General features: G+C 43.9%; 1 protein-coding gene across 1 annotated transcript in view; it reads left to right on the top strand.

Moving 5' to 3' along the window:
* Positions 1-2,452: 2,452 nt before the first annotated feature.
* LOC139584650 (hepatocyte growth factor-like) overlaps positions 2,453-11,715 on the top strand; it is a 29,885-nt gene continuing 20,622 nt past the window's right edge. Inside the window, exons 1-4 of the mRNA XM_071416738.1 lie at positions 2,453-2,837; positions 4,052-4,208; positions 8,320-8,432; positions 9,731-9,845. Coding sequence (XP_071272839.1) covers positions 2,789-2,837; positions 4,052-4,208; positions 8,320-8,432; positions 9,731-9,845 — 434 coding nt within the window. The 5' untranslated portion in view covers positions 2,453-2,788. The remainder of the gene's footprint in view (positions 2,838-4,051; positions 4,209-8,319; positions 8,433-9,730; positions 9,846-11,715) is intronic.

The following is an 11,715-nucleotide window of genomic DNA, read 5'->3' as shown; positions in this document are numbered from 1 at the left end:
ACTCATGCCTCCATTCAGTCTTAAATGGTTCCAGTGGTATGTAACAGTGAGCTAGCTACTAAACTCAGCAAAAATAGAAACGTCCCATTTTCAAGACCCTGTCTTTCAAAGATAATTTGTAAAAATCCAAATAACGTCACAGATCTTCATTGTAAAGGGTTTAAACACTGTTCCCCATGCTTGTTCAATGAACCATAAACAATTTATGAACATGCACCTGTGGAACGGTCGTTAAGACACTAACAGTTTACAGACGGCAGGCAATTAAGGTCACAGTTATGAAAACTTAGGACACTAAAGAGGCCTTTCTACTGACTCTGAAAAACACCAAAAGAAAGATGCCCAGGGTCCCTGATCATCTGCGTGAACATGCCATAGGCATGCTGCAAGGAGGCATGAGGACTGCAGATGTGGCCAGGGCAATAAATTGCAATGTCCATACTGTGAGACGCCTAAGACAGCGCTACAGGGAGACAGGACGGACAGCTGATCGTCCTCGCAGTGGCAGACCACGTGTAACAACACCTGCACAGGACCGGTACATCCGAACATCACACCTGAGGGAAAGGATGGCAACAACAACTCCCCAAGTTACACCAGGAACGCACAATCCCTCCATCAGTGCTCGGACTGTCCGCAATAAGCTGAGAGAGGCTGTACTGAGGGCCTGTAGGCCTGTTGTAAGGCAGGTCCTCACCAGACATCACCGGCAACAACGTCGCCTATGGGCACAAACCCACCATTGCTGGACTAGACAGGACTGGCAAAAAGTGCTCTTCACTGACGAGCCGCGGTTTTGTCTAACCGGGGGTGATGGTCGTATTTACGTTTATCGTCGAAGGAATAAGCGTTACACCGAGGCCTGTACTCTGGAGTGGGGTTCGATTTGGAGGTGGAGGGTCCGTCATGGTCTGGGGCGGTGTGTCACAGCATCATCGGACTGAGCTTGTTGTCATTGCAGGCAATCTCAACGCTGTGCGTTACAGGGAAGACATCCTCCTCCCTCATGTGGTACCCTTCCTGCAGGCTCATCCTGACATGACCCTCCAGCATGACAATGCCACCAGCCATACTGCTCGTTCTGTGCGTGATTTCCTGCATGACAGGGATGTGACTGTTCTGACATTGCCAGCGAAGAGCCAGGATCTCAATCCCATTGTGTCCCACGTCTGTGGAACTTGTTCAGTTTATGTCTCAGTTGTTGAATCTTGTTATGTTCATACAAATATTTACACATGTTAAGTTTGCTGAAAATAAACGCAGTTGACAGTGAGAGGACGTTTCTTTTTTGCTGAGTTTAGAACTCTAATCTTAGTCTAATTTCAAAACACAAACACGTCTATATCAGATCGTTATAGAGGACTAATGGAGATTTTCGCAAACCATAACATCTGAATGATCCCAACACATTTGCTGCTACAGTAGTTACGTGTGTGTGTGTGGTTATGAGAGTTTAAGACCCTGATTCATTGGTATGGATGGTTTACTATCAAAGAGCATGACTGGTTTATAATAATAATACAAAACCTCATATTAGTCATCTGCAGAGAGAGAGAGAATAGAGAGAGAGAGAGACATGGAGATGCATAGAATGTGTGTGTGTGTGTGCATTTAGGGGCGATGACATGATGAGGGGGTGATGACGTGATGAGATTCCCCATGTCCCAGGAGATATGGAAGAGAGGAGGTTTAGGTGTCCTCCATGAAGACAGACTTGTTTGTAAAAGCTGAGATAAATCCTGACACTCCGGCTCATGGGTCTGATGCTGTCATCAGGGGAACTTTTCCACTAATTAATACCTAATGATTTTCGTCATAACTTTTTCACTGAGATATAAACTGAGTATACAAAACTTTTGGAACACTTTTACCTAATATTGAGTTGCATCCCGTTTTGCCCCTTTAGAACAGCCTCAATTCGTCGGGGCATGAACTCTACAGGGACACTGGCCCATGTTGACTCCAATGCTTCCCACAGTTGTGTCGAGTTGGCTGGATGTCCTTGGGTGGAAGGACCATTCTTGATACACATGGGGAATTGTTGAGTGTGAAAAACCTAGCAGCATTGTATTTCTTGACATACTCAACTTCTACCATACCCCGTTCAAATGCACTTAAATATTTTGTCTTGCCAATTCACCTTCTGAATGGCACACGTACATGATCCATCTCTCAAAGTAAAAAAACATATTCTTTAACCTGTGTCCTCCCCTTCATCTACACTGATTGAAGTGGATTTAACAGTTGACAATAATAGGGGTTCATAGCTTTCACCTGGATTTACATGGTCAGTCTATGTCATGGAAAGAGCAGGTGTTCCTAATGTTTTGTACACTCAGTGTACCTTCACTACTCAATGTGTTGTTAAACAGTGAGTGAGTGTAGTAGAGGAATAAAGTGGGAGGAGAGCGCTGAGAGGGAGAGGGGGAGAGAGAGAGAGATCCATAGTGTGTTTCTACTAAGAGGCATCTGTGCTGTGGCTGAGTGAACAACCCCAGTACCTCCGTCCCGCTGTCTGGACCTTGTCAACGAACGACAACCCCAGTACCTCCGTCCCGCTGTCTGGACCTTGTCAACGAACGACAACCCCAGTACCTCCGTCCCGCTGTCTGGACCTTGTCAACGAACGACAACCCCAGTACCTCCGTCCCGCTGTCTGGACCTTGTCAACGAACGACAACCCCAGTACCTCCGTCCCGCTGTCTGGACCTTGTCAACGAACGACAACACGTTATTATTATTGGGATATCAATAATCCTTTACATCGGGAACAGCCTTTGCAGCAACTATGTGGATTTACAACATTATTTTTCCTCTCTTAATGGTCCGTTTTTCAGGTAAGTTTGGGAGACAATCGCCAGAGCATTTCAGACTTTATGGTTGTAGGCTAATTGAGATTCAGCAGTTTGTTGTTTAACTTTTATCCTCTCCCTCTCCTCACCTGGCACGTTGCAAAATCTTATTTTACGTAATGTCGAATGGTGGATGTGATTTTCTACAAAACAACACATCATAATAACCTGTTTAAATATGTTCCCTTTCAAGTTAGCTTGGCAAGTTTAAACTGTAAAAAAAAAAAAATTCCGCACAGCTTTCTGTGAGGAATATAGAAACTTTAGAGCCCATCTGTAGACGTTCTGTGATGGTTCTACAGAAAACTTGCGTAACATCCTTTTTTAAAGCCAATTAAGAGAAGAACCTGTGCGTTTTATGTAAAACTATGTGTATCGAGCTGAAGCGCGAAACATAACTCTCTCCGCTCTCATGTCTCTATTCCGCTTGATGTGTTGGTGTAAATGGGCAAAATTCATACTCGTTTCACTCAGAGTAAACAGTCATTCTAAAGCTTCTAGACGAATCTGACGTGAACTCACTGATCCCAACCAGCTTTCACTATTTAGAAAGAAAGTAATGTTTGCTATAGGCTATTGATACTACTTGTATAGGTATTCTTCCATATTGTGGCTCTTATTAGGCCAAACATTTATACACTTTTTTCTCCGTTACTTTTATTGAGGAGGAGAATACTGGAGTATTAAGACTAAACAGAGATGTAGCCTGACTGTCTGCTACTGGGCTGTTTATGTGTGAGTCAACACTGCATTGTGTGTGTGTGTGTGTGTGTGTGTAGTGTGTGTGTGTGTGTGGGGGGGGGGGGTTAACCACAGCATTGAGTGGATGTGGAACAACATGAGCGTATCAGTCCCTGCTGGAGAGGAAGGGGTGGAAAGAAAATGTGTGCATGCATGTGTGAGCGAAAGAGAGAGAGAAAGCCAAAGGTAGGGGGTAGGTAAGTGTGTCCCAGCTGAAACGGAGGAGAGGAGAAGAAAGAGTTATCTGTCCGTCCGTGAGTATGTCAGTAAGGGGACAAGGAGTGATGAGTGTGCATCCCATTAAGACATTCATATTAATGGGGGTAAAACCATGCTAATTTAAACATCATGATGCTGCTGGGTTTGTCTCAGTCCTGATGGGAACATCAATACAGCCTCACTGGCCAGGGGCTGGACACTGCATTCAACACCTTCATTTCATACTGTGTGTGTGTTAGAGTGCAGGAGGAATGCATTACAGGACTACCAGAGGAGTGATGGCGTGAGATTGGTCCAACTGCCTGACTCTGCCCTCCATACCAAAAGCAGGAAGTTGAGCATTGTGAAGTGTGCCCGTGGTTGCAGCCGCAACAAGATACTGCTCTTCACTTGCAGGTAGGTGTGGTGCATCTGTGACCAACTCCTGGGTATAGCAACAATTTCTGCGCCTGCAGCTTCACATGCTGTGTGTCTATGACCATGTTTACATGCAAACCAATATCCCGGTATTATTCGGGATACTGAAGTATTCTGTTTTTGAGTTGATGCAAATAAACCTATCCCGTTTACAATAATCCAAAACAGTTTGTGTCCCGGTTATGAGAAACCCAGACAAATGCCTGGGATAGGCTGATCTAAGATGGGATAGTGTGGGATGTAAACATCTTATCCTGTTTACTGTTGTTTTTGTTTAACATATCATGTGTGTTGTGTGATGATGTTTTATCTGATTGTCAAACCACTTCAAAAAGTATGCTACCCACACAGTTTTATTCCCCATAATAATTCCATAATAATTTAGCCTACTATAATTAATTTCCTATAATTTACTACTAGCAACTTTCACCCCTAATTTAGACAAGTTTCTGCTTATAATTTACAACATTTGGTAGGCCATATTATAATTTCCGACATTTGGTAAGTAATTTGTTTGTCAAATATAGTTTGAAACATGGAACTTCTCTTCAGTGTTAACTTGTTGCCCCAGAAGACTAAATAAAGTAGTGCTCACCGGTAACAGTGGCGGTAGGTGCTGTTTAAGATGAGGGAGGACGATTCTTTTTTAATGAGCATGGCCTTATTTCTATTACAGCATATTGGATGACTGTCGTTCATATTCCATTCACCCAGTTCAATGTAACATCAATAGGTTCAGGCTACTGCACGGTACTAACATACTATACCCATCATGAGGTTGCTACAACCTAGCCTATGAATGAAAGTTTACAATGTAGGTGCACAGGTCAAGAGAAATTGAGTAATCAAGGTGACAGACATTGACACATTAAATACCGCATAGCACCATCTTGCCTGCATCTAGCTGATCTAGTGTGTAATCATTAGTCCAACAGTTGCAAACGAGAGTTTCTATTGGACAGATTCAGGTATGTTTATCCCTGTTTTGTTCAGTTTCCTTCCATTTAAGAAATGTTTTTCAACAGAATTTGCAATATGAATACACCCCTGATCACACGCAATCACAGTTCACTTTCATAGCAGACAGATCGTTTCATAAATCCTTCTCTCATCTATGCACTCTCCTCCTGTCACGTTCCTGACCGGTTTTCTGTTATTTTTATTGTGTTTGACGGTCAGGGCGTGAGTTTGGGTGGGTAGTCTATGTTATGTGTTTCTATGTTGGTAATGGGTACCTGATATGGTTCTCAATTAGAGGCAGGTGGTTTTCATCTCCTCTGATTGAGAACCATATTAAGGTAGGTGGTTTCACATTGTTTGTCGTGGGTGGTTGTCTCCTGTGTCTGTGTATGTTGCGCCACACGGGACTGTTTCGGTTTGTTCGTTCGTTTTGTGTAGTCTGTTTTTCCTGTTCGTGCGTTCTTCGTTACATGTAAGTTCTTACGTTCAGGTCAGTCTACATTCGTTTTGTTATTTTGTTTTGTATCAAGTATAGTTCGTTTTTTGTCTTGTTTAAATAAATCATGTCAAATTACTACGCTGCAAATTGGTCCTCCGATCCTTCTCGCCTTTCCTCGTCTGAGGAGGAGGACGAAGTAGACGACAGCCGTTACACCTCCTCTCACCTTTTCCCTTCGCTTGTGGACTCCAGTGCACAATACATTACCTCTCCAAGCCAAACCTTAATTTCATAACCGCTAACAACTACACACAGCCTACATCATTGTCACCATTTTAGCTAATGTCAAGGCAACAACATAGCTACTAGAACTAACACGTTAGTAAACCCGCTACAATCATGCAGTAGGAAAATTGCAATTGGCTCAGAACATGGCAGCACGGATGGCCCTTGGATGTACACAGAGAGCTAATATTAATAATTTGCATGTCAATCTTTCCTGGCTCAAAGTGGAGTAGAGATTGCCTTAATCAATACTTCTATTTACAGTACCTTGCAAAAGTATTTGTGTTTTTCCTATTTTGTTGCATTACAACCTGTAATTTAAATTGATTTTTATTTGAATTTCATGTAATGGACATACACAAAATAGTCCAAATTTGTGAAGTGAAATGAAAAAAATGACTTGTTTAAAGAAATGTAGAAAAATTCTAAACGGAAAAGTGGTGCGTGCGTGCCTATTCACCCCCTTTGCTATGAAGCCCCTAAATAAGATCTGGTGCAACCAATTACCTTCAGAAGTCACATAATTAGTTAAATAAAGTCCACTTGTGCAATCTAAGTGTCACATGATCTGTCACATGATCTCAGTACATATACACCTGTCTGAAAGGCCCCAGAGTCTGCAACACCACTCAGCAAGTGGCATCACCAAGCAAGCGGCACCATGAAGACCAATGAGCTCTCCAAACAGGTCAGGGACAAAGTTGTGGAGAAGTATAGATCAGGGTTGGGTTATAAAAAAATATCAGAAACTTTGAACATCCCACGGAGCACCATTAAATCCATTATTTAACAATTGAAAGAATATGGCACCACAACACACCTGCCAAGAGAGGGCCGCCCACCAAAACTCACGGACCAGGCAAGGAGGGCATTAATCAGAGAGGCAAAAAGAGACCAAAGATAACCCTGAAGGAGCTGCAAAGCTCCACAGCGGAGATTGGAGTATCTGTCCATAGGACCACTTAAAGCCATACACTCCACAGAGCTGGGCTTTATAGAAGAGTGGCCAGAAAAAAGCCATTGCTTAAAGTGTTCGCTAAAAGACATGTGGGAGACTCCCCAAACATATGGAAAAAGGTATTCTGGTCAGATGAGACTAGAATTGAGCTTTTTGGCCATCGAGGAAAACGCTATGTCTGGCGCAAACCCAAGACCTCTCATCACCCAAGAACACCATCCCCACAGTGAAGCATGGTGGTGGCAGCATCATGCTGTGGGGTAAGATAAGACTTCAGTTAGTCTTGGATGCATATTTTATGTGGTTGAAATACTGTTTGCTTGCAAAACAGTTTCAAAGATAACACATTACATGCGCATTCACAATTTCTCTATAGAGATGCTGAAAAATATATATATTTCTCCACTCCTGTTCCTGAGACAAAATTAACGTATGTTGTATAATTTCAGTTAATATTATATTAGGCTACATGTGAGAGGTTATAGGCCTACGGTCAGTGTCAAGATTTCAGTTACTATTCCCATTTACCCATATGAACTGAGGAATATTCTGTTTATTCATGGACAGGAATACTCATGAGTGGGATATCAAAGGTGCAAATGGCTTATCCAAAATAAGACCTTAAGTGGGATATGAGCTACTATCCGGAAACACTGTCCGTATGTAAATATGGTCTATGACAACTGTCAAGAGTTGTTTTCCACCTGTAGTTAGATATTGTCGCTGTCAAATTTTTCATTAATTAAATGCAGTAACTCCCTTCATTTCATGACTCTAGAACCAAGAAAATGTATTCAAAATAGCTGCTGAATTTTCATAATTGTATTTTCAATAATGGGAAAACATGGTACTTTTTTAAATTTCCTGAAAAGTTTATGTTTTGGAGAAAATATGTTTTCATCAGACAGCGACAATATACTGTATTTGTTGTCCAAGCCAGTATGACACAATCCCCTGGCCTTCTTTGGCAGCAGCCCAAACTCTATATAGTAAACATGTGAGGGTTAGAGCCAATTCCATTTCAATTCCAGTCAATTCAGGAAGTACACTGACATTAAAATTATCTTCAATGCTTTTCAATGAGGAACATTTGGAATTAGAATTTGGTTTTCTTTTGATTGCCTTCTAAATGGAATTGTTCCCAACCCTGCTTACTGTATTACCCTACCACTCTGAAATGAGAAGTTTGGTTTCCCTTAGTGTCTTTCAGCAGCAAAATGAGTCTGGTATGCATGTCTAGGTTTCCCCTGACAGACTCAGTCTCCTTTCAGCAGTAGCAGGCTTGGGGTCAATCCTATTTCAATTCAGGACACATACTGTATTATCTGCATGTTAATAATAAGTCGCTTTGGATAAACATGACTGCTAAATGATTATATTACATAAATCAATCAATATTTCCCTCCATCCCTTCCTCTCTCTCTCTCTCTTTCTCTCTATCTATCTAGAGCGTTCTTGTATGATCAGAAAAACAGGAAATGCCAGTGGCTGTCGTTTGACAGGAACTCACCAGGAGTCCAAAGCCAACACGACTTCAACTACCAACTCTACCAGAAGAAAGGTATTGTACACTATCCCCCTGTCTCTCTCTCTCGTTCTGTTCTCCAGCCCTCTCCCCATGTCTCTCTCTCTCGTTCTGTTCTCCAGCCCTCTCCCCCTGTCTCTCTCTCTCGTTCTGTTCTCCAGCCCTCTCTCCCTGTCTCTCTCTCTCGTTCTGTTCTCCAGCCCTCTCCCCCTGTCTCTCTCTCTCGTTCTGTTCTCCAGCCCTCTCCCCCTGTCTCTCTCTCTCGTTCTGTTCTCCAGCCCTCTCCGCCTGTCTCTCTCTCTCGTTCTGTTCTCCAGCCCTCTCTCCCTGTCTCTCTCTCTCGTTCTGTTCTCCAGCCCTCTCTCCCTGTCTCTCTCTCTCGTTCTGTTCTCCAGCCCTCTCCCCCTGTCTCTCTCTCTCGTTCTGTTCTCCAGCCCTCTCCCCCTGTCTCTCTCTCTCGTTCTGTTCTCCCGCCCTCTCCCCCTGTCTCTCTCTCTCGTTCTGTTCTCCAGCCCTCTCCCCCTGTCTCTCTCTCTCGTTCTGTTCTCCAGCCCTCTCCCCCTGTCTCTCTCTCTCGTTCTGTTCTCCAGCCCTCTCCCCCTGTCTCTCTCTCGCGTTCTGTTCTCCAGCCCTCTCCGCCTGTCTCTCTCTCTCGTTCTGTTCTCCAGCCCTCTCTCCCTGTCTCTCTCTCTCGTTCTGTTCTCCAGCCCTCTCTCCCTGTCTCTCTCTCTCGTTCTGTTCTCCAGCCCTCTCCCCCTGTCTCTCTCTCTCGTTCTGTTCTCCAGCCCTCTCCCCCTGTCTCTCTCTCTCGTTCTGTTCTCCAGCCCTATCCCCCTGTCTCTCTCTCTCGTTCTGTTCTCCAGCCCTCTCCCCCTGTCTCTCTCTCTCGTTCTGTTCTCCAGCCCTCTCCCCCTGTCTCTCTCTCTCGTTCTGTTCTCCAGCCCTCTCCCCCTGTCTCTCTCTCTCGTTCTGTTCTCCAGCCCTCTCTCCCTGTCTCTCTCTCTCGTTCTGTTCTCCAGCCCTCTCCCCCTTTCTCTCTCTCCGGCAGTAGAAAGGCACTGCTTACAAGTGTCTAAAGTGTCTCTTTCTCCTTGTTCTCATCAGAGTTTGGTACCTGGGTAAGTAATGTTATGTATGTGTAGAGTAAAATGGAACAGTATGGGGGATGTGTGACCCGTCCTAACATGCTCTGTCAGATGCTCTATGCTATGTCAGATGAGAAAAACAGAAATGTTTTTACAAACACAGTCCTTTTTTTGTTGGCTGTCCTCTCTCTCTCCCTCTCTGTCCCTCTCTCTCTGTCTCTCTCTCTCTTGTTCTCTATCTCTTTCTAGCCTATGTGCAGGAGTGCATAGTGGGGACAGGAGTGAACTACAGAGGGAGAAGGTCTGTAACGGCCAGTGGAATCAGGTGCCAAGCCTGGGCCTCTCCTTTCCCTCATGAACACAAGTAAGCTAGAACCTGTGATTGTGCATGTGGTGTGTGTGTGCGCCTGTGTGCATGTGTGTAGAGTGATACATTGGCTGGTGATTAGTCTTAAGGGGCCAGTCATTCATCAGTACTAGTCCTCTCTGACCTCACTCTAACACTTTACACAGCCTGGGATCATTTCCTGTTTTAGTCTCACTGTTTATGTAGGGTGTGTGTGTGTGTTCAAGAGAGTTTATACTGTAGTAAAACCTGTTAATTTAGTGATAAAAACCTGAGAGAGAGAGAGAGAGAGAGAGAGAGAGAGAGAGAGAGAGAGAGAGAGAGAGAGAGAGAGAGAGGACACAGGGAGAGAGAGAGAGAGAGAGAGAGAGAGAGAGAGAGAGAGAGAGAGAGAGAGAGAGAGAGAGAGAGAGAGAGAGAGAGAGAGAGGACACAGGGAGAGAGAGAGAGAGAGAGAACACAGGGACACAGGGAGAGAGAGGACACAGGGACACAGGGAGAGAGAGGACACAGGGACACAGGGAGAGAGAGGACACAGGGACACAGGGAGAGAGAGGACACAGGGAGAGAGAGAACACAGGGACACAGGGAGAGAGAGGACACATGGAGAGAGACAGCTCGTGACAGAAGTTCATTAGAGTAGCACAACCATCCACTCCCTCCTCGTTCTTCCTCTCGTTCTCCTCTTACCTCGCGCTTCTCTTTTCTCCTGCCTTTCTTCCCTGTGTAATCAAATCAAATGTTATTTGTCACATGCGCCAAATACAACCTTACAGTGAAATGCTTACTTACAAGCCCTTAACAAACAATGCAGTTTTAAGAAGAAAAAAAAGTGTTAAGAAAGCATTTACTAAATAAACTGAAGTAAACAATAAATCAATAAAAGTGAAAAAAATAAGAAAATACAAAAATAACAAATATTTCAAATGAACTTCTAATGAACTTACTTATGAATGGCAGCAGACGTGATGACTGACGTTTTACGGGCTCCTAACCAGCTGTGCTTTTTTGTTTGCTTTTTCACGTTGTCTGTAACGTATTATGTACATAAGAGATGGTAGCAGCAACTTTATGAGAGAAAAGAGCTTCTGGACATCAGAACAGCGATTACTCACCTCCAACTGGACAAAGCTCTCCCTCGCCCTCCATTTGGCAAATCTGACCATAACTCCATCCTCCTGATTCCTGCTTACAGGCAAAAATATATATATATATTTATTTAAAAAAAGGTATTTGTCACATGCGCTGAATACAACAGGTGTAGACCTTAGTGAAATGCTTACTTACAAGCCCTTAACCAATAATGCAGTTTTAATAAAATACCTAAAAAAAGTAAGAGATAAGAATAACAAATGATTAAAGAGCAGCAGTAAATAACAATAGCAGGACTATATACAGGGGGTACCGGTACAGAGTCAATGTGCGGGGGCACCGGTGTCGAGGTAATTGAGGTAATATGTACATGTAGGTAGAGTTATTAAAGTGACTATGCATAGATAATAACAGAGAGTAGCAGCAGCGTTCCAGCTATGACTAGGGTGACTGGAATCTTTGACAATTTTTATGGCCTTCCTCTGACACCACATGGTATAGAGGTCCTGGATGGCAGGAAGCTTGGCCCCGGTGATGTACTGGGCCTTACGCACTACCCTCTGTAGTGCCTTGCGGCCTTGAGGCCGAGCTGTTGCCATACCAGGCAGTGATGCAACCAGTCAGGATGCTCTCAATGGTGCAGCTGTAAAACCTTTTGAGGATCTGAGGACCCATGCCAAATCTTTTCAGTCTCCTGAGGGGGAATAGGTTTTGTCGTGCCCTCTTCACGACTGTCTTGGTGTGCTTGGACCATGTTAGTTTGTTGGTGATGTGGACACCAAGGAACTTGAAGCTC

The sequence above is a fragment of the Salvelinus alpinus genome, chromosome 9 (assembly GCF_045679555.1).
Source record: "Salvelinus alpinus chromosome 9, SLU_Salpinus.1, whole genome shotgun sequence".
Classification (NCBI taxonomy): Eukaryota; Metazoa; Chordata; class Actinopteri; order Salmoniformes; family Salmonidae; genus Salvelinus; species Salvelinus alpinus.
The sequence above is the reverse complement of the archived record's forward strand: the minus strand, read 5'-3'. Positions and strand labels throughout refer to the sequence as shown.